General features: G+C 39.6%; 1 protein-coding gene across 1 annotated transcript; it reads right to left on the bottom strand.

Annotated features, from left to right (window-relative positions):
* Nucleotides 1-22720, bottom strand: LOC133978100 (carbohydrate sulfotransferase 11-like). Its single transcript, XM_062416452.1, has 3 exons — nt 22270-22720; nt 10184-10263; nt 1-1565 (listed from the first exon to the last, which is right to left on the bottom strand). The coding sequence occupies exons 1-3, from the start codon at nt 22361-22363 to the stop codon at nt 720-722; spliced, it is 1020 nt and encodes a 339-aa protein (XP_062272436.1). The 5' UTR covers nt 22364-22720; the 3' UTR covers nt 1-719.
* Between the last annotated feature and the right edge of the window lie 1659 nt (nt 22721-24379).

Here is a 24379-nt window from a genome sequence, read left to right as displayed (position 1 = left end):
AGAGACATGAATAATTCCAGTAATCAAATTCTTGCTGAAATGCATTTATTCAGAAATTGTGAGAGAAACTATATCTATTTTGGTTTGTCTGACTTTATCGGAGTCAGAAATAACACAATAAATAAAGACAATATCATAGTTACACAACAGTCTCTTCCTACAAAAATAAACACAGTCACAGTTATAAAAGTTGTCGTTGTCCTCTGGGGTCAAAAAAGGCCCACGATGGAAGGCACATACTGTACATTTGGAGACATTTATCGTCCAAATGTAATGTAAATACTTGCTTTTGTTGTGCTACTGTAGCGTCCTCCGGGTGTAGAGATTAAAATTTGTCGTGCAAATTACAGACAAAAATAAAATTAAACCAGAAGTTAAATGTTTTTCACATATTTAAAACAGTGACCGACTGTTTCACTGTTTACAGTAAAATATAGTCTGCCTTCTTTAGGCAACCACTTCTTGTGATGAAGTGATCTTCTCCTCCTTGTATCCGGGTGCAGGAGCACGGGCTTCTTACAGCTCCTGCTGACCCTGATGGATCCTGCTGTATGCACAGAAGTTCTTCAGCCTGATGTTTTGACTGTAAAAACAATGAATGAATTTTAGAGCTCTAAAGCTGTAAAACAGTATTCGTGGTGTCTGTAATAAGGCCTACACAGACCCAAGCCTCCAGGCTCCAGGTCAAGTTGAGTCCATGGATGACTGACTTCCCAGCCTCATCTAAACTTGAGGTAAGCTGGCACTGAATAGTTAAAGAGCAGGAAGTCCATGCGGTAGAGGTTGTACAGCTTCTTCTGGTAGAAGGGGCTGATGTTGTGGAAGAACTGGGCTGCCATGTCTCCTGTAGTCCTGGTGCTCTTGGACGAGGTGGGGAAGCTGACCTGGTCCTCCACCCCGGCCAGCTGCAGCACGTAGCGGGAGTCCTGCTCCAGCGTCTCGTACTTCCCCACCACGTCGTAGTGGATGAGGCAGGGGTGGCACAACGAGTGCACCCGTTCCCAGTGCTCGTTGAAGGGCTCCTCCCGCTGGGTGGCCGGGTCCACGAGGTAATACACAAACTCCTCGAAGGAGACGTCGTTGCCTCTCTCCAGAGCTTCCGGCTGCGGGTCGGGCCTGTGCCGGCGCACTATCTTTGTGCCGTATCGTTTATGGAAGGCCGTGTTGTAGCTCCGCGTGAACTTGTTGCGGTACGCGGACACCAGTCGCTCGAAGGGCTCGCGGACAAAGACGAACTTCAGGTAGGAGCGGAGGCGCTGGTTGATCTGGGAGGTGGTGTACTCCGACAGGGTGCGCAGATTTCCTGGGACGTGGGCCTCGTTGGCTGGTATCTCCAGCGGGTCTTGGTGGGACCCGGCGACGCCCGTCAGGACCATGAGCACCCGTTTCCAGTTGGTGCAGGCCACTTTGGGAACATAGCAGTACAGCAAGCCGTGCTGGTCGTCCACAATGACGTGCTTCAGGTCCTCTGGGATGAGGACTCTGCGTTTGCGGGTGTAGGAGCGACAGGCTTCTTCTAACAGCTCCCGTCGGCCCTGATGGATCACTTGCACTGCTGGTTCAACCTACAGGGGAAAAGAGAAGAAGTTCAGTTCCAGTTGTCCAGTTCATACAACTTGGGTCCTATTATTATTGGTATTGGCCATTATTCATATCAGCTAAGATAATATTAGTTAAGTACTTTCAAACTACAACCTCATAGGTCAGATCATGGGACTAAAAACACTAGCAGTCAAAGAATCAGGTTCTAACGATACACTCATCAAAGCCAAGAGACAAAGTACAGCATAATCTTTACCAACATCTGTCACAGTTTACAGACTGACTTTGTGCTTCATTTCAAACTGTTGCATGTGCACAAACACTGTTTTCTTGTGAAGGTCAATATTATTTTTGGCCATTTGGGTCGGCTTTGGCTTTTTACCTCCAAATGGAAGTGTTGAATTTAGATCTGAAATTAGGGTTAGTCGATGAATCAACTGCTCCACTGATGCAATATGAACTGCAACCATTTTGCTCAGATCTCAATAGATATTTTCTAGAACTGCTAAATATAGCTAATGCCACAGTTGAAATGTAAAGATTTCGTGTTTTATGTCATTGTAATTGATTATGTTGAGGTTTCTACACTGGGACATTACAGTGAGCATGTTTCACTATTTTCTAATGTATAATAGACCAAATGAGTGGATTTTTTTGAGGAAATAATCTTCTATCATTATTATCATAATGTGTAATGCTCCCCCCCGTACTTTGTTGCATGTTGACTGTACTACTATATATATGGTCTAGACCTGCTCTATGTGTAAAGTGCCTTGAGATGACTTTTGTTGTGATTAGGCGCTATATAAATAAAGATTGATTGATTGATTGATCTCTGCAATTTGCCCTTGGAGGACAAATAAAGTGTTTTGAATTGAACAAAAAAAAAACTTATTATATTGTCTGTAAATAATCATTAACTGAAGCTCTAGTTGAAATCCTGCTCACCGTCAGCACTAAATATATTGGATTAGACAACACTTATTTTGACATTTTTACATCCAAATAAATAATCTGGTTACACCTTGTTTACAACCTGCTTATGTTTCTTGCCCCATTACACTTTGTTGTAGTGAAGCTGCTGTGTTACCAGATCTCAGCAGCTCAAAGAAGAGATGGCCAAATACCATGAAAATAAACCAGATTTATCCTTTAATCACTCTCCAGTTGATTATTTATAATAATCAACAATAAAACTTTTCATGTGAGTATTATGAACTCAGCATTAACAAGAAGACCCCTCAGTCAATGACAGTGCAACACTTCAGCCGCAGTGGGGATCTCAGTCAGACACTGGGGATTGTAGTCCAACACAAATATGAGCGTGACCACAGACCATTTTTATTTCTTGGTAATGAAAACTATGAGGCCAGACTAAGAAAAGTGCAGTGCAACAACTACAGTAACTACAGTAAGCCAAGTGGAGCATTCTCTGAGAGTGAGAAAATATATTTACAAATACTTCTCTGGAGGTCTTAATCACGCTCGATCCCCTACCGTCTGCATACTGCCTCAATAAAATTTTCGGGTCATCCAGTTCAGCTTGGCCTCCTCGTGGCACAAACGTCTTATTTACTTCTTTCATTTACTCAGCTTGGCTCGGCGCTGCAGCGGTCAGAGCCCTGAGACTCCCAGTTTGACAGTATGTGTGGTTCTCTGTGTTTACTGGCAGACACTGGAACATCAAGGACAGGCCAAAGACTGTAGAGCCAGCACCGATGCTTCTCTCAGCAGAATTCTGTGTACTGTACATATACGACACTTTCTTTCCACCTCACGACTTGAATCCCTTCATCTGAGCTATAATCGTGATTCTGCAATGTCTGCGAGATATTGAAATAGCTACCAGGATGCACCACAAGACAAATATGTCCTTCTAAGAGATAACCAAAGTCTTCTTAGTGAGTTGGGCAAATATGTTCTTTTTACATTTAACTAAACCAGATTTAACTAGATAAGGTTGGCATAAAGGTGGTTCAAGTGAAAGTTGTGTATTTTTCAAGTTAAATGCTTTATCAGTTGTTACAGCAAGGTTTTAAAGCACTGGTCAAAATTTTATATCAACAATGAGTAGAGTAAAGGTTTCTGGCACAACTTCACTTACTTCCAAGGTGCACAGAGAAGGGAAAAAACATCAAGAAAAGTCAAAGCTCCAGCAACACTTGTAGTATAGAACAACTTTATTAATAGACCAACACATCCAGCTTGAGGCCTTCATCGTGGTCATCATAAACCACATTACAAACAGTATTTAAGTAACGTAGTTAAAAGTTCTACTCTTCCCACATTTAGCACTTTTATACATGTCTGTGTATGTATTTATGGATACATGTAAGCTCATATCAAATAGGCACAGATTAGATTTAAGAGTCTTCTGTACTAACTCAAGTGCCACCCCTTCAATTGCACTTTTCTGGTTTATGGACCAAATAACCTATTACCCTATTTTTTGTATATTGTTTTACCTTTTTGAATTTTTTCCTGCTTTTTAACTACCCCATTTAAATGCTGTTTGTAATATGTGTATGATGACCCTGATGAAGGCCACAAGCCGAAACGCGTTGGTCTAACAATAAAGTTGTTCTATACTACAAGTGTTGCTGGAGCTTTGAGTTTGTATTAATAATGAGTTAAATGAGTATGAGTAGGGCGGAACAATTCATCCAAATGTAATTGAAATTGCAACATCTTCAATAGCATGAGTCGTAATATTTGATGAAATGTTCAGTCCTAGCAAAGAGAATTTTAACCCTCTGCCAAAACATTTTAGCCTCTTGTAGCTCAGAGCCAGGTATTTTTCACAGGAGCTGGTGGAGACCAAAACTGAGCTAAATGTAGAGTTAATATCGGAAACATCTGTCAAGTGATCAGAAAATGCTAATGTTGCTCCATGTGTGCTGGTTGTGTATGAAGGAAATTGTTTGCTTATGATTTCACCATATCAGCTTTATAAAAGGTGATAACTGTTGTTGTGTTACTGGTTTGATCTGCTGCCCCCAAGTGGGCAAAATCATGTAATGCAGCTTTGAATTTAATACCAGTTTAGCAGCTGAGGTGTGATGATCTGGATTAAGTATTAAGAGTTGTTTTTCTATATAATGTTAATGTAATTTTTATATTTTTATATATTATGTTTGTATATTTTTTTTAAATCTGCGAGTGTGTGGTCTTCTTCATGTAGGTAAGATGGTTTGATAGTTTGGTGTTTTGGGGTTAATTTCCTCTACAATGACAGACTAGCACAGGCTTTGATTTATCCTAAAATATATTGGTTTGGGCTTCCAGAAACATTAACTAGATATCTTGAAGAAGTTGATCACTATCACAGTTTCTTCATTATAATGTGATACTGTTTATCAGTCCAATCCAAACTGCTGATCACTGACTGAGACAAGGTACTGGTCTGCAGGCCATTATCCCCCATTTCCATCACTTAATCTTTCACCTAATTACCTGCTGCATATCAGAAAAATAGAACACAAAAGCGTTCACACACTGATAACATAGTCACTACAACAAAGTCTGGTGGTGCATTATACATAAATGAAAACTGATCTTTCATTAATCGTCCTCATTTCCAGTTTTTGTTCTGGCAGCTGAGCGGCTTCCTCCTGTTGGTGGAAGCATTTAAGTGGAAAGGAACAAAGAAAATATCACAAGCAATTAAAAGTTAATGATGTCTGCTGGAGCTGGTTTGTTTTCTGGCAATGTGTACCTTCCCTTCTCCTCACAGGGAGATTTAACTGCAAACAGCTGTAAGAGGACTCCTTTAACAGAGCTGCGGCTCCAAGTGTATAGCTCCAGCCTCCACAAGATGTATGGAAGTGACACACCCAAGTGGGGGTTTAATAGAAAAAATCCCCTTTGCAATGACGCTATGGTATTTGTCATTAATGTGAGAAATCCAGGAGTGATTGCTGGACAGCGCTCACTCACTATTCAGCCATTTGTCCTCGAGCGCTCGGATATTACATTTCCTGACAGACAGGAGTAATGTGTCCATCATCAAAGCTCCAACACAAAGTAATACTCTTATTAACACGTGATAGTCATTTCCATCTAAAAGCAGATGCTACAAAGTGATCCAACGAGGATTTCTGGCTTGATTTTTAATTAAAAACTATTAAAAACATACGAAAATGATATTTCACTCAAAACATGTATATGTGTTAAGATTACATGTGTCAAGGGTTACATGTTTACATTTCTGCAGTTATTTAAAGAGTTTGGATCAAGGTTGGTTGATCTGATTTCATACAATAACGTATTTATCAACATCATCATGTCTATATATGGACTTATCATGTGATACATGAACATGACCTTGATCATTTTTTGACCTCAATATAACCACACTTCACATTAGCAGCTAAGAGGCTATTCACGTCACATTGGTTAAGCAAGTAGTGTCCTCCATTCCTCACTGTGTACGTCCTGAGTGGAGACTGCAGAAGAATTAAAGGTAAATAACTCTGTCCCCAACCATAATGACAGTCTGTGTTTAACAGAAATGTAGCCCCCACTCTCCAATCCCACCCCCCTTGCATTATTATGCTATTATAAGATCATTATATCAGTGGTATAAAATGATCTTCAAATGACAATAATATCGTTTATCGCGATTATTACTGAGACAATATATCATCCAACAAAAGCAGTTATCGTGACAGGTCTGTCTTCCCTTTTATTTAAAAATGTAAGATCGAGGTTGGCTGATTTGATTTCTGATGGATACAGAGGTTCATACTTCCAAGTAATATATAATAACTTACTATTGCTTTTATTATTGATTAATCTGTTTATTGTTTTCTAGATTGGTCGATTAGTTTTGTCTGTAAAATGTCAGAAAATAGAGAACGTTTATCACTGTTTCCTGAAGCATCCTCGAATGTCGAACAACAGTCACAACCGAAGGATATTAAGTCAAAAAAGACTGAAGAAACCAGAAAATATTCACATTTGAGAAGCTGGACACAAAATTTAAACTTTTTTTTTCCTTAAATAATGACTAAAATGATTGATTATCAAAATAGTTGGTAATTAACGTAATAGTCGGCAGCTAACAGATGAATGGTTGCAGCTATGTTGACTTTGCAGTTATTTAAATAGTTTGGATCAATGTTGGCTCATCAGATTTATGATGGAGGCACATATTTCCAAGTTATATATAAATGAAATAAAAATAATTACCTCAGATATCGTAATACCTATCAGATATCATAATTCCTCTCTTGCCCAATCAAACGCAGCTCCAAAGTCACTGATCTGTTAAGTGTCTGCAGTCTGACACTAGCCAGCACAAACCCATGAATCCTCCTCAATAAAAGTCAGCTGTGTAATTAAACAAAGATGTCAGACCTTTTTTTCCTCCCCTGCTTTCTGGAGCAAAAACATCAAAAAGCAGCTGCGCTATAATATCGTGAAGAAGCCACAAAAGCCACCGAGTTACTGACGAGAGAATTCTGTGATGGCTTTTTTGGTTTAAGATACAGACAGCAGACGTTTCATGTATTATTCATCTCTCCTACCTGCTTGTTCCCACTCAGATTCACACATGGTTGAGTGGAACATATCCCACACGGCAACATGCACAGACATTTCGAAGGCCAGTGGCTTAATTAAGAGAAATCCCTATTACACCAATTCACTAAACCCCTGGAGATTTAGTCAGGATTTGGATTTATCCACATGTTGAAGCTGGGCTGTAGTAAGAGCAATAATACTCTCTGTTTACAGCATTTGGAGTGTGTGGCGTCTTTTTTATTTTTTTTAACCTTTTCAAAAACAAAAAAAAGCAAAAGTGTAAGTGACAGATTATACTAGTAGTAGTGAATCTTTATCACTCTGTGCTCTGTGAGAATGGAAAGTCTGACAGGCGTAGCAACAGTAACTAAGGGACAGGGGGAGCAGTCAGCTGCACTGTCCACTGTGCTCATCCTGTTGTTGGCTCTGAAATCAACTTACACACACGTACATGAGCATGCATGCAAACACACTTTTGTGCACTTGAATAGAAAACTGATCATATGTGTGGTATATAAAACACATTTACATCAAATTCATCCACATAATCTATAAAAATAGGCTATTATGTGGGTTATATTTAACCCCAAATCCCATTTTGTATTTACCAGACACATTTGTACTTCCAAGAAAAGCTGCAATCACTTAATGGTTTGGTTTGGTATTACAATTTTTATAATCAATTAATCATTTGAAGTCATTTTTAAGAAAGAAATGATTTGATTCTGCCTTCCAACACGTGAAAACTTTCTGGTTTCTGTGACGGTAAACTGAATATCTTTGAGTTTTGGATTGTTGGGTCAAAATTAGACATTTGATGATGTCACCCTGTGCTTTGGGGAACACTAATCAACATGTTTCACTATTTCCTGACATTTTATAGACCAAACAACGAATCAAATAACTGAGAAAATCCCTGACAAATCAACCCTATAATGACAATAATGGTCAGTTGCAGCCTTATTTGGAACCTTATCATAAATATATCTGCAGTTAAAGTGTCTCAACAGTTTGCTGGACATTCACGCTGTTGGCTGCTGCTCTCAAACAAGGGTTGTAAAAAAAAACCTTTCTCTCTCTCGCTCTCTCTGTACTCATTTTACTGTGTAACATTCAATTTGAAGCTTCATTTACACCTCAAGGTGCAGTGTTGTGAACATCAACTCATAATTAGTCTCTATACATCATTTTGGAACCACAAATCATTCATGAATACCTCATCAGTCACTAATAAACTGGTGATTAACTTTGAATGAAGCTTTCAGAGAGCAGAGAGAGTGTATTCTTTACTTTTTATGCTTTTTGTTGATTGAAAAAAAAAATTACAATCACGCTCTACAATGGTCCAATGTTACATAACACTGGAGACGTTCATTTAACGAATGATGTGAAATGTGAATAAACAGTATTTTTTGAATTTTTGAATAAATATGAGTCAAATACTCAACCAACCAAAACCAAACCACAATTTGTAACAGTGGCACAAAAACATTTTTTTGGTTAAGAAGTTTAGTAAGTTAAGATATTTCCATTTTTATTTCCATCATCTGGGTCACATTAGGATAAGTCATCAGATTTTGGGCATTTTTTTTTATCTTCTCTCAAATGTAAAAATGGGTCAAATTAGACTTTGTACAGTATGTAAGGGTTTAATCTGAAGAAACAGAAAATTGCTGACAGACTGTGATGTCATCTCCTGTTAAACGGGAGTCTCGTGACTTCCTCACAATAAAAAAACAATGATGATGATATGAGTAATAATGATAGTAATTATGTGTTTATCTGCTCCGGAGGGAAACTTCAGCCTTGAACAGCTACAGCAGTTGTGCACTGGATGTGTTCACACTAACTGTGTATTGCAGGAGAAAACATTGAAACAGAAAAAAAACAGCATTTAGATATATTACATGAATCTACACTGAAGCTACACTGCTGTTAATAGCTGTGTAATTGGTCATCAGCTGACTGTGAAGAAACTTTTCCATTTGTTCCAGTTTTACCCCAGCTGTGAAGTTATAGGCCTTAATTATGTATGTAATTACTAATCAGGTCAGAGTAACGAAACACATGATGCAGACACTGTATCCGACAGGTAAGCTGTAAAAACAATGACGCAGCTGACAGTGAATGCAACACGGAGGAACAGAGCCAGATAATGTAAATCTCATGGAAAAAGGTTGTAAGCTTCATTTAGTCCCTTTGAGACACGGCGCAGCAGGAAAACGCCTAAAGCTGAAGGTTTATAATCGATCTGAAATACAGAATCTGAAGTAATTACCTCAGATTGCAGCTTTGTCGCAAAAACAAGAAGAAAAACGTGTGTTTGTGAGATGTACAGATGGTGATAGTACTGAGCCAAGTCAGCTCAGCTGAAAGGCCAAAAACTCACATGAGGAATCGCTTTAGTTTGTGTCACACAGATTACATATTAAGCGAGCTGTCACAGTTCAGATAAATATGATCTATGTGTGATTACAACCGTTTGTCCTTTTAGCTGATGCCGAGTACACCCTGCTATTGTTTTTCTGTCAATATTGCCAATTAAAGCTTAATTTTCATTGCTCCTGTAACTAGAATCCAATTTATGTAATATTTCTGCAGCTGTCTTTAGCAGTAGCGTGTTATATTTGCACATAATGTTGCACATTTTATGCACATTGTTCCACTATTACTTCATCATTTTACTGTCGATCCCCATTTCTTGTTACTTCTCCTTTAATCGCTACTGACAAGAAGAAATTCTCATCATATAACAGTCTGCTCTCGTGCCACTCTTAAATAGAATAAAACTTCTAACTACTTTTGAATTGTGGCCACATCCAGAAAATTTCCACTTGGAGGTCTAAAATAGTACTTGAGCATTACTACAATGCTGGAAAATCATTATTAAAAAAAAAAATATATCAGAGAATCAAACCCGTACTTATCATTAAACACTGGGCCGAGCTCACTGCGGTTAATGCCGTCTGCCAGGTATTTTTATTCAAGCTTCGGTGGCAGCGGCACACAGGAAACATTATCAGAATCTGTCCATCAGTCTTTGCCTTCATAAATGACGATGAGTCATAGAATGAGACTGCAGTAAAAGGTAAAGAGGGAGGAGGCTGGGTGGACTGACCTGATCACCATCATAAAGCGCCTGTAGAGGACTCCTTCTTGATTTCTGCCCGCTGCTTCTTTCACCGACCGGCTCCGAGGCTGAGGAGAAACAAGGAACACAAACACAACAAATCCGTCATGACATGTGACTAAAAAAACTTCTATATTCAAGGTAACAAAGAAGTCCATAAAGAAATATCAAGTAAAAGCATAGGAGTGACTGTCTTTGTGCTTTGACATGTTTCTATAGATGTCTTGGTATTCTTTTTCCTACTAAATGAAGTGAAATCAAACTGACATGAATCCAAGCTGACCCAAGAATGAAAATACAAACTTTATACACCTTTTTACACCACTTATCTTTCAGGTCTACAGGTTGTAAAGATATAAAGGTTGTACGTAGGTAGTTTATAAGATATAAAGCTGAAAATAGATCAGAACAGTAGAAATATACAGAACAAAGTAGACAAACTGTAAGATAAAAATAATGCTGCATGGGAACACAAATGTGAATTTTATTGGTCTGTTATTTCTGCAGCTTCATCTGCTCCGCTGCTCTCGTAATGCTACATAAAAAAGGACCTGGCAGTCCACAGCATACAATTTTTCTATATTTAAAAAGTGACTTTTGTCAGACTCTGTGGACTGAAGCGAAGCAGAAACAGCCTCAGACAAGGTCTGGTTGTGTTGAGAAGCCTCGCTGGGTACAAACAAGCTTGAGCTATTGTTTTACAAGGATGAGCTTTCACCCTGGAGTCACATTACACAGCTTTACAGGGTCACAGTCACAGTTTCACTATCTGAGGATGGAACATTATATAGTCAATCTGTGGCCTCTTATAGAGCAGATGTGGCACTGCAGTTTTGTAACTTAACTAATATCTGTCCATTATATATGAAGCTACAGCTGGGAGATTGTTAACTTTGCTTATAGCACAAAGCTACCTAAATCCACCTAACAGCACCTCTAAGCCTACTTGTTAACATGTTTTTAGCCAACATATATTTCTGAATCAATTACTGTGTCTCAAATCACCTACTTCTGTGTAGTAAACTGTGTACACTATGTACTTACTTGTGTAGTGTGCAAATTTGGACAGGTTAGTGTTGTCTCAAATCAAACACGGCTGTCACGCCCTACTGGAAATGACAATTAGCTAGTTAGCAAGCTAGCGTTAGCATTAGCGCTTTCGTTCGCAGTACCAAATCATTACATTACATACTAATGCCTTGTATGTGGAAATAGTATAGTGGTGTAGTTACAACGTCCTTGGTCGCCATATCCAGTTTGAAAAGTGCGCTCCCTCCCCTTCCACTATGTAGCCAGGATGGAGACCATTGAGGGCGAGGTGTCCATAGTTCCATGCTCCACCTTTTGCCCATTTTGAGTGCACTATCCAGGTACTTATGGGGCTTTTCTGTTATAGAGTTCTAGCACTACTCGGCTCTACTCGATTTGACTCTACTCTGTTTTTTTTGCGTTTCCACTAGGGATAGTACTTTCTTTAGTACCTGCTCTGGCGAGGTTCCAAGCGAGCCGAGCCGATACTAAAATGTGACAACAGACTGCCGGCCACCGATTGGTCAGAGAGTGTCGTCGCTGGAAGAATCATCTTGTCCCACACAAGAATCAAAACCCAGCCTTTTTAAATACCGGCAACAATAGTTACAGTTACAGTTTCACGCGAGTTAGTTACAGCTCTCTTCTCTTGCTTTGTTTGTGACAAAAAGCCACAGACCGAGCAGCGAGTACACCATCGCATCGATGTCCTCCAATGTTTGTGTCTGTGTCACGTATAAAATGAGGCCATGGCAGTTTCGTGCAGCCGTGCTATGTCGACCCCGCCCACATTGAGGAGTTACTATGAAGAAATGGAAAACGACGTACCTGGTACCAAACCGAGTCGAGTCGAGCCGAGTAATGCTAGAACTGTATAATGGAAAAGTGCAATTACAGTGCACTGTGTTTTCCCCATACTGTTCAGTGTGAACGCACACAAAATATTAAGTGTAAGTACAGATGTACGTGACTTGAGACACAGCACATGTGACGAGTATCGCTTGGAGTCTTTATGCTAAGCTAAGTTATCCATCAGACAGATATGAGAGCTGTACCAATCTTCTGATGTAACCCTCAGTAAAAAAAAAACTAAATTTACTATTCCTTTAAATCACATCTTTATGAGACTGGAAGGCTTTTTACTTCTGTTTGTTGCCTCTCAGATTTTCCTCTTTCACAGTGTGCAGTTAAGTTTTGGAGTCCTCAGTCTAACCAGAGCTGAGCACTGCACTCACATTAACAGTCCATTAACTGGTCTCCGACTTGCTGACACACTTCCCAACAATAGGGCTCTTTCAGAAATTGCCATGGCACTGCGATCATCTCCACAGGAGCTCAGTTTGTCTGAGTTTTTTAGAGCGGTTCCTCATCGTCCGACACGCCACATTGTGAGTCTGCCAGCCACAGGTGTGTGATGTCAAATCAGCACAGAGAGGAGCTGCTGAGGGATCTGTAGCATATGCTGTGGCTTTGTGGATACAGCTGCTTCATACATTGAATTATTCGTCATAAGCTCAAGATGTGAAGCTGCTTCCATTCTTTCACCAGCTTCTTACAGTTGTTTGCTTATCGCACTGAGATTGATGAGCTTGTTAATGTTATGACATGAGAAAATAATAATATGCTGCTGTTAATTATTTCTACACACATCTTGTCTACAGATTCCTAATTCGCCTGAAGATTTAAATATCAAAATAAATGATTTTACAAGGTGTCTTAATTCAAACAATGTTTTTCTAAATGATGACTTGAGGACCCAGATGCCTGATTCAGTGGTGAACAGACAAAAACAAACCCTCCGGGTTGATGCCATCCCTTTATTAAATACCTTTTTTTTTGTAATGTTTTGTTCCGTGTGTCGAATACATGTGGCAGAAAGGCAGCACACCAAGTACCAATCATCCCGTCATATTGGCACACTTAGCTTGGCTTCATACATCCACACATATGGCTCTTATCAAAAGGCAAAAAGGCAAAAAGACAACATTTCAACACGCGCGGGACAGCAGAGACTTCACCGCCAGTGCATAAACAATGAAATGACAACTGTTTTCTCGCCGAGGGAGCAAACGATTTTTTGCTGGAATAAACATTTGTAAACAGAACAAGATGAAAACAAAGCCAAGAAATTCCCAGCATACGATAATTAATCCTTCATGTTAATGATTCATTGTAATTAAAATGGGAGATGTAGCAGCTGGTGGTGCAAACAATAAATAAGAGATGCTATTCTCTTTCCTCTATAAAAAAAAAAGTGCCTTGAGATAACTATTGTTAAGATTTAGCGCTATATAAATTGATTGATTAAAAACACAGAAGCTCAAACAAATGGGTGCGGACTTAAATAGACTTCTTGCAGGTTTATTGTATTTCGTAATTCATTATTTTTTTAGGGATTTCTGATGAAGATATGCACATTTAAATTTGGCAGTGTGACAGACAGAATTTAGTCCAGCCATCATCAAGGACAGGTGACACAGAGAGTCTCTTTGGGCAATGTGCTGAGCTACATCTGTTTCAACTTTTCAGCTCATGGATCTTCAGACTGTCTGTCTGCACTGTAATCAAAGTGATGCAAAAATGTACTTCATTTAGAATTCTTTCAAATTGCTTTATTTGGTGATTTACATTGTCTCTACATTTTATGCTGCTGATAAGCTTCATGATTGCTTAGACAGTGATATTTGTCACCTGCATTTACACGCACAGTGGAATTGATGCTAATTAGCATTCATCTGTGAGATCAATTACACGAAGAGCAGCTACACAGACAGTGGCTATAACAGACCAATGGACAGGCAGTAAATTCTCAGGTGAGTAACCATGTCTGTGTCTGTGTGCGCCGCTTTCCACACTGTGGTGTGATCGGGCCAGTCATGAGTGCCAAGCAGCTTATGAACTGTAAACTCAGTGACACACTCATGGCGGAGCTAGCCAGTGACACATGTACAGAGCTCAGTGTGTAGAAAAACGGAGCGTGTGAGGATAGAAGACAGATCTCATAAGTATAATTCTGGTTAGTACAGCGACAGATAACACTGGGGGAAACTCAAAAATCACTGTTTGACAGACTGTAATACAGGCACTTCTAACTTATTTGAGGCATGTAATCCATCATAGTGAATGACTAGGTGACATGTTCAAGGAAACTCCAAAAACTGAGGTTTAAAAAGTTGGCTGCCGGACTGCAATCTGCTTTTTACAAGAAACAGCACAAACCCCATTATCCTTTTAAGAATGTCCATGTTTGCTCATTGCTTTCATGACAGGCTCAGCTCCTGACACCACAGACTTGTCGACTTTCAATCCTTGAATTTCATAGTTTCCCTGAAGCCAACTGAAACTGTTTCCCTAAAACTGTTTCTGCTTACAACTGGATTCAGACCTTTTCAACACTAACAGCAGGACAAGTTTTTATCATCGCCACAGGCACTTATAGACGCCCTTCCCTCACCCATGCAGATAAATTCTCTCTCGAGTAACTGCAGCTGCTGTTATCACAGGGGACAGATTCTATAGAAGTTTCCTCCACAAACTCCTTACTGACGTAGTTGCACTTGGGAGGAGTAAAGGTTACATTGACTTTTGCAACATCTGGCTAGAATGTGATTTCCATCAGTCTCAAATGGTTCTTGGATGCATTTTCTCTTGGCTTTTTGAGATCAAATATGCCAAAGACGAATGAAGTGACTAACGGCAATTTCAAACCAATAGTTTATTTTCTCTGTCTGTCCAAATCAGCGGACAAGTTGCTCAACTGGTTGTGTTTCTGCCTTGGTTTGGCTTCTTTTCACACAGAAGCACATGGGATCAACATTGTAAATACAGGAAAGGTCCAATCCTCCCAAATACCAAGAAAGCAGCTGCTTGCTGCTGGTCTCAGACCTCGAGTGCTAACAACTGTTCATTTTGCTCATCAGCATCTCGAAATGCAAAGTGCACCTGGCTATGGCATATGTTGAGCTCAAACTTGGGGAATACCACTTGGAATTGGGTCCGATTGGGGTCAAATCACTTTCCCACCACAAACAAGCTGCTCCAGAATATGTTTGTGACCGGACTGAAAACCACTTCCTCGAAAGGTCTTGGTGCGGTTGTTTTGGTCCACAACCAAGTATGATTATTGGGTTGCCATAAGAATAGGACCTAGGGGAAACCCAACCACTAATTCAACCTGACCAAACAACACAGGATCACCACTGTGAATAAGTTAAACAATTTAAAACTGCAAAAGAGCTGGTATAGTCAAGGCGAAGGGTGTGGATCAGTTTAACAAAGCAAAGTCCAAGTCGCAATGGAAGGTTTCATGTCAGGGACAAGTGGATTTTCATTGTACTGCATTTTGGTGAACAAAAGTTTTAAAATACTCAGAGGACGCATTTTCTGTATCATTCTTAGCACAATCACATTATGACAGCATGCCCATCTGCTGCCTAACAGATGTTCAACTGACTGTATGCGGAAGACGCTAGCTTCATTGTCTGTCAAGATACTAAATGATGCCTTATGCTGGAATGAACAGAACCAGAGATGCTGCGTCCAAAGAAAGGCTCGGTCCTCTGCTTTGAGCTACTTAGATGAAGCAAGCATTCATCTACAGTCCACTCATTTATCTGACTTGTTTCTCAAAACACATTACACTTCCTTATGGAAACTACCAGTGACTCAGGAACACATTTCCAACATGACCACTCCCTAAGCCATCTCAGCAGAAGGTAACGTCTGAAATAATTTAGGAACTGGCGAATACCTGGCAGACTGAGAGTGTTTCAGCAATAAGCTGAGATGGGCTGAAAGAGTTCATTGTGTGCCATCACTCCCTCGCTAATGCGGCATCACATCAGCAGGCAAGGACATTTACAATCAACATATTGTCTGTATTTAAAACAGATGCGTAATATCAGGGATTCAAGTTTTAGAATTGTTGAATCGCTGAATATCAGAGGATGCATATTGAGTGAGATCATGTGCATTTCGAAACACCGTCTCAGCTGTTCTTCCACTGATAGAGGAGATTCACTGACTCCACCTGAAGACCATTTAAAAAGGAAGCAGCAGTCCTGTTGGTTTAACCCTGTCTAGACCCAAACTGCAGAGCCTTCTCTTCTGCATTCCTCCTCGTTCATACAGAAACCAGAGCTTAGGCAATGCAAAATATAGAAAGGCCAATGTGTGTTCCTCCTGTCCAAGCCATAAACGGAGCTCTGTGTTTAGGTCCCACTGGGAAAACTGGGGCCCCCCTCACCCCCTCCTTGGCCTCTCCTGCCAAAGAGCAGCTTTACTGAGAGACACACACTGTACAAGGGAAAGTCTGATCCTTATAGGCCACAAATGTGTGTGTTTAAAGGGTGTTAGTGCAAACGCGAGGCATGTGTGTGGTGGAGTTTATTGAGCCTTAGAAGAATGTATGCAGATGTGGGATATGAATCTTTTTGATACTAAAAGGCTACAAGGGTCTGATGTGGATTTGTGGGGTGAAACATTAGTTGGCTCGCTGAAATGTTAATTGTGGTATCCAGTTGCATGTTCGAACACTGTTGCATGTAAAAGTGGAAGTTGGAAGTGCAAATTTACAGGGTGATGATGAAAAAAAACAAAAAATAAAATGTCATGCACTGATATATTCAACATTAGGTTAACAGATGTTCTGCTCTTATGGATCCTCTCCAGCGTTTAAATCATTAACTAGAAAGTTGACTGCCTGCCACACTCTGCTGCAAGTGCTTCGTATTCTATGCTGTCACGTGTCCGTCATGTGTTTCAGTGAGGGAATAATGTTCCATTTTTGTAACTTTCCATGTGTGTTTGCTGAACAGCTATGGAGTCACAGGAGTGCCATAAAAAAAAGAATAAATCTGTATAAACCTGTACATGGATAGGAAAATAAATGTGGAAATATAAAGAGGAATGAATGAAGGCATAAATAAGTAAAAAAGAAAATATAAAGAGAAATAAATAAAAGAGTAGATAAATGTTGAAATATAACGACAAATAGGGTAAAACAAAAGCAATAGGGAAAAGAATAGGAAAGTAAAAGACATAGAATAAATAAATAACATAAATAATAATTGTAGTTTATATGCAATAAATAAAATGTTTCTTCAAGTACTTGGCCATTCCAAATTTCACAGCACATCCAATATTTGTTGCAGCTTTTCAGCCTGAAATGCTAAAATGGTCAACATCATGATATCGCTACAAGAGAAGTCACATGATCAACAAAGACATCAGGAGTTATGACATTACAATCCATGAACATCTGTACAAAATGTTGTGCTAATCCATTGCAATACGCTGCAAAGACATTTCACACAAAACTAAAAGTGCCAACCTCAAGGTGGTTCTAGGAGAACACACATGAGAACACTAAAGTCAGTGGGCTTCATCCTCTGCAGACCACGAATGTCTGTAGAAAAGGTAATTTCAATACATGCAATAGTTGTCAAGATATTTCAGTCAGAAGTTTTGTCCTTGCCATTTGTATTTACAGAGTCCTTGCCACAAGCATGTCAGGCTTCAGTAAAAACATCACGACTCTGAGGAGTGGGGGCCTTATTGAGCAATATCAACAGTAAAAGAACAAACCTCTCAATCAAATCACTCTGGGATTTGTGCTGTGAAGCAGATGGACTTAATGAAATAAATGCTTGCCGAGCAATCGGTTCCAGAAGCTCTGTAAATATGCAGCTGGCTGAAGGAAAATGGGTTGGAACAGCAGGGTCACCCTGAGCTGTCATCAGACAGCTTTGGATGGCAGAGGATCTGACAGCAGTTTGGAGGCACAACGGATTTCAGTTGGCAACTGCAGGATATCGTATGAAGTTGAGGTTACGCGCTGTTCCTTTGTGGATGTTTTGTTCTGGATTTTGAATTACTGTCACATCTATAAGGCTTTATGACATTTTTAGGGACAAGCAGTGCTAATGGGTTGACTCTTTCCACCCTCAAGACTTCCAATGCCATGTCCAAAGCAACCCTGGATTTAATTTGTTTAGTGCACTGCAGGTGTTCCAATGAAGCCGGAGTGCTGAACAGTTAATTTTTATGATTCATGGCCTAAAGTCAAGCCCAGACAAGGGAGGTATGAGGTGGGGGTACCTCTCAAGTACTGGGATAATGACAGCTACCCTAAGGCCCAAAACAGAATCTGAGGTTATGCTTGTAATTAAATAGTTAGAGGTAGCTGCCCATCAACTCACATCTGTATCTGTAAATGTTACTGGTGACATATAAATAAATCAATGGATTTTATGTCAAGGGGGATGTGCTGGACAATATCCTGACAATGCTATAAAACATAATACAACGCATTCCAGACCGTGCTGCTCTACAGAGGCTTTTTTATCTTCAGTCCTTGGGTCTTTGTAAACTCTTTAGAGAAACCATAGCTGCCCTTGCAAGAAATGTCCATTATGACAAGTCAATAGAGTCAAAAAACCTGTTGTGATACAAGTCTGCTAGACCTGCGACGATTTTGCTGATATCCAGCTCAAACTCCTTTTTTAAAACTCACGTTTGCAGGCAACCATTTGAAAGAATTTTGGATAATGGTAAAAAACAGATGTCAAAACTGCTATTTCCATCCACTAGGTCGATGACAATGCAGCATACACAGCTTGTACAGTAAACTCAATCTGCATTTATGTAATTATCCTAAATTTAGATACGCGCTGTTTGCAAAAATGCGCAACTCAAAAACAAAACAATTTCCACATTGTAACCCAAATCTGACAGAGCATTCCTTTGTTATGTGGCTGCCCTTCTGCAGCTTTATATAGTCTTTGCAAAAACAACATGACCTTTACCCCAGATGGAGCAAGAGAGGGAAGGTGAAGGTGTTCTAAATGCAAATAAGCCAGACTTGGTTGCATATCTGAAACCAATTTAAATTAATTTAAACCTGACAGGCAGGTTTAATGGATGAAACAGGAGATGCATTCCAAGTACTTTCAAGCTACTTGACACCGAAATACCAAAGGTAACCTCTTAGACCTTCAGTTTTTTTTTAGAGTGCTTATACTTATTTTAAACTACACATTTGTATGTGCATGATGGCTTCCCTATCTATACTATGTTTCTTAGTGCTGCGTGAAGCCTCAGAAATAAATGCTACAATAATTTAACCCATGAGGACAATATTGGCAGTATATCAGGTTGTGAAGAAGAGCCAGCAGCAGACTCTGAACAATAGTGGAATGTTTCAAAGATGCTTTTCCCCCCACTTTTGTTGATTTTCACATTAATGATCATCTCCCAGGGTAACCACATATTTTGCCATGTTTACACTATTCAAAACTCAATGTTCTTATGGCCTGATATGATTTGGCGCCATATCTGTTCCCCTGGTGGATATACTAGTCACGATAACTTTCTCTAAATTGTAGACTTTGACAGTTCAGAGAGACAGTAATGGCGAGCAAGGAGTAGGCTATGTAATCCAGTAAAGGTCTGTAGCCTGAACCAAACACTGTCTTAACCAGTAGACTACCAGGACATCCCGATAATTTTTAATCTTCTGGATACACATAAGGTAAGTACCAAGTGTGAACAATGCTGCTTGTCTACGTGGATGCGAGTAAAAAACATGTATATCCCGCATATTCAACTTTACATTTTTGGTCCTGTATAAATTAGGGTAGGCCTATGTGTGAATTACACGATGAGTGGACTTACCATAGCTAACCTTTGAGAGACTCCCAAATGGAGAAAGCTACAATTTTAGCCTAACTGTGTCTCTCCAACTAATTTCATTTAGCCGTTCAGTTCTACAAAAGACATGCGGAACGGTCTGCATTCAGTCATAACAAATGAGTGGATGGTACAAATATATGTTAGCTTTATGCTTTGTTCCATTTACCACGGAAGTTAGATGTAAGAAGTCGGAGCTGGAAATGACCCCACACCCAAGAATCGTTCCAGTTTAGAAGTCACAAAACCAGTTCTAACCAAGTTAGCCATTGATAGCAATACCAGTTGATAAAAACGTAGTTCGCTGTATTTTGTTCATACAAACAGCATAGCAACATGTCCACAGGTAGAAGTTAGACAGTGCTGTGTTTACGTCTGATTTAATGAGACACAAATAAGACAAAACTGCTAATAAACAGCAACTTTCACAATGTTGATGCTCGGGGCTACCATCTTGGATTTTGAGGTTGGGACTGGTGAGGTCCGTCCGTCCGACCTTCTGAGTTGTAAATCCAACTTCAAGGGGCAATTTCCCACTGAGAACTCGTAAATTCTGACTTCGGAGTACAAATGATGGGACCATTAGTCAACGGTGTTAACAGCTAGCTAACTGCCCACTTAGCGAACAAACTAGCTAGCTTACTAACTGGTAGTTGGCTAACTAGAAGTTAGCAAGCCACAAGTAGCCATTCCAAAACCAGCAAGTAGTCACTAAGTCAGCAAGCTTATGTATTATTAAATATTCATGAGGATGCATGAATAAGTGTTGCTGTGCCCTTTCCTGGTTTAACCGGCACTTACAGTAGGTTCATTTTGTTGTTTTGGTGCATAATAGCCCTTTGTCACGGCAGACATTTTTACTTGTCATACCAGGAAAAGCACAGGTGTAACTAAAGACACAATTGGTTCTGTTTAAGTGTCCATCTCAGTGAAACCAGCCCTTTAAAAGTAACGGAGCAATCATTAATGTCATTGATAACACCTGCTATGGCAAGTCAACATGTCTTTATTAAACATGACAAATGGACAAATGTTGACAACAGCAGACCAAGCAGTCATATTTCTAGAGCAGATAATAGATTTCAATAGGAGAAAATTAAACTGAGATCCAACCCATCAACAGTCCAAGTCAGATTGTATTATTTCTTCTACAGAAATAGATGTTTGACAGGACTGTTTCAAACAGAGGACACCAATTCAGGGAAAAATGTATCAAAATAGCTACTGTGAATGACTCATCACCACAAAGTCACTCCTGGAATGCATCAAACATAACAAACGGATGAACAATGTACAATTATCTAGAGATTCCAGGGTTTTTTTCTGTACATTTGAATGTAAGTGATTCAAATCATCCCAAAAAATGTCTACTTTAGTGGTTTAACAGCACATTTAAACCAAGATTCCTCCTGGTCTCCACATGAGGCAGGTCTTTCATAGAGACAGTCTTTTGCCTCATGTCACACATCACACACATCCAGAACTAACCCTCTCTTTAAAAACCCAAACTGCTCCTCAAAATATGCGCTATATGAGCTTTTTTGGCTCATGATATAACTGGACATGTCTGAATGAGGCCATTGTATGTGGCAGAGAGGGGGACCTGGAAGAGGTGGAAACAGATCTCAGCGAGGGCCAAACCCCGCTACCAGCCAGCTGCAACCTCTTCCAGCCTTCCTCCACGTAGCAGAGGAAACACTCCACTAACCAGTTTGGTAATTAAATTGTTCCTCAACACAAACCTGTGGTTCACGGGGTTATATACAGACACGGGGTGGGACTGATGTGATGGTGGGGATAGGGAGGGAGGATACTGTTGGCTCAGTATGAAAAAGAATTAATACCACACAGAAATCCTTTTGATCTGCTGTAAAGTCATTTCATCACCCCTTTCTATATCCATGCACTTAAAACTGTAGGCTATAGGAATGTATACACATGTGTTTGATTAGACACGTGGACATAAGCAAACCTAAACAGAATGGGACCAGCTGCCCTGCTGCATTTTAAACATCAACAACATTAAACCATACAGACAACCTATACATTATATATGCTTTCAGATTTGTGCACAACATATAAAATACATGATATTGTCTAAAACATGGGTGTGTACAAATATATGTCCACTAATTCAGAAAAATGCATTATGTTTTATGGGACCTCAGTTTTTTTACATTCTTGTGTGTTGTATTAGTACCTCTGTAGGTATCATTAGGCTTTAATAAAGTTCACAATGATAATGGCTGGGATATGGCTAGTATCCTTAACACATCATTATATTCTAACACAGATAAATAAATAATTAAATGATCATATTATAAATGTTAAATGTATTTGAATGAATTTCTGCCCACCTGGCCTCAGATTGCTGTTAAAGTAAAAGATGACCATAATGAAGCATCCCAGACTCAAGGCAAAAACCATCCGAATGACTTTAGGTTTCCTCATCCTGAGTCTGTGGAAGGGACCGAGCAGCAGAGCCAAGTCCTGCCGGCGTTCATGCGACCAGAGGCGGCTTCTCCTTCTGACGGCGCCGCGGTGTCTGAGCTACTTCATCACGGAGAGGAGCATCGATCTGGCTCGCTGACCTTTGCCGCTCCTTATCTTCTTACGGTACATCCTCGCATGTCCAGTCTGGAAGTCTCGGTGGTGAAGATGGAAAAGGGGGGGGGGGGAAATAAGAGGCAATAGACGATCGGCAGACCCCCGGTGGTCCACCGTGTCTTAACGTTACCGTAATGTGACTGTGCGTCGGTGTAGAGAGAGTGGAACAGGAGGCATTACAGTCGGTGTAGTCCGAGCAGGGGCCGGTCTGTTTGTGGAAGAGGGGGTTTTTATGCCCGCACGGCGTTTTTCCAAACCTTTAACCCCTCTCTACCCAAAAATACGCCTGCAGAGTCTCAGCAATCCGCACTCCAGTAACAGAGAGATCCGGATAGACGTTTCAAAGTGACACTCCCATACTGAGCCCCAGGTGACAGCATTATTTCATTAGGATTTGTGCTTTTATTTCAGCTGTTCAGAACAGAAGGATCATTTTGTTCTTTGTGCAAAAAAAAAAAAAAAAGGTTTCAAAACATTGCATTGTCTGTACAGCTGTCACTCTTTTATAATAATTTAATTGGGTCTCAGTTGCTGAATCACAATGTGTTGTTTGAAAATAAATCTGCAAATCATATCCATCTCTTGATGTATTTCTTAGATTAATACCATCAGACACTTTCTGCAAACCACCATTAATAATTATACAATCTGTTTTTCATCAGATGATGATAAAGTACAAATGATATGTGAAATAAATTTCACTTAAAAAATGTGTTTTTGCTTAAACTAGACCGACTTAAATGTTCAATAGAATTTGATGGCGTAGAAAGACTTAAATGTCAACAGATTTAAATCACAACTATGATTAAATAGTTTGTGTTTCTCTTACTAAGATTACATTAAAATGCCCAGACTTTTATTCAACTAAAATTTGACAAAAACACATGTTGCCTGTTAAAAAACGAACAAAGTCATTTGATACAAGACTACATTTGTAGGTACATATATTATTTTTTACAGATGTAAAATTCTAAATGTCATACTTTCTACATGATGTCTACATGCCTCTCATGAGGACAGCTGTTGTACAAGTTTCAGTTGTTAAAAGCACAATGATAAAAACCCCAAAACAACTGCCAAAAGGGTTTTCAAACCTGTTCATATGGACTTTGAGTGCAGAATTTACTTGACTTAGTAGACCATTAGCTTTAAAGGAGGTGGATTCAAAGTGAAAAATAAAATAAATAAAACAGATTATTGTGTGTGTGTGTGTGGGGGGGGGGGGGGGCAGTGTTACAGCTATGGCCCTGAATACAGTGGACACTTTTGCACATATGCATATACAATAATAGTATACCAAACAAGGTGTAAGAATGGTAAAATTCAAGTTTCAGTTGGGTCTCCATGTCGAGCCATTCCCTGCTTTTATTTTGAAACCGAAATGAACACATATCCGTCCTTTCTCTGGCTGAGTTTACACAACTTTTAGTGTCGCAAACATCCACGTGTGTATGACAAAAATCTGTCAAATTGATGGATCAGTCTGTAGTAGAACATCTGCCGTTGATTTCTCCCATCATCCCCTCTGCATCACATCATTATTCACCCTTAGATCAAATGTCTCTGATGATATTATTTTCTATCTTTAATGATTTCTCTGTGGTTGTGCAATGTCACCCCACCACACTCAGCTGGAAAACAAACAAAAGAAAAGATAAAGGTCACAATGATCTCATCACTGGACACAATGGAAGTACAAAGGATAAAGAAATATTCCATTACTGTTTTTGTTGCTCTTATGTCATTTCAAATGACATTTGCACCATTTAAGAAAAATCAAAAGTAGGACTGAATGCTAATGAAAATGTCAAATGGTGTAACCACAAAAGAATGATAAATATTAAATATTTTATCCACCTA

This window comes from Scomber scombrus, chromosome 3 (genome assembly GCF_963691925.1).
Source record: "Scomber scombrus chromosome 3, fScoSco1.1, whole genome shotgun sequence".
In the NCBI taxonomy this organism is placed as follows: domain Eukaryota; kingdom Metazoa; phylum Chordata; class Actinopteri; order Scombriformes; family Scombridae; genus Scomber; species Scomber scombrus.
Note: the sequence above shows the minus strand (reverse complement) of the source record. Positions and strands in the feature narration are given on the sequence as shown.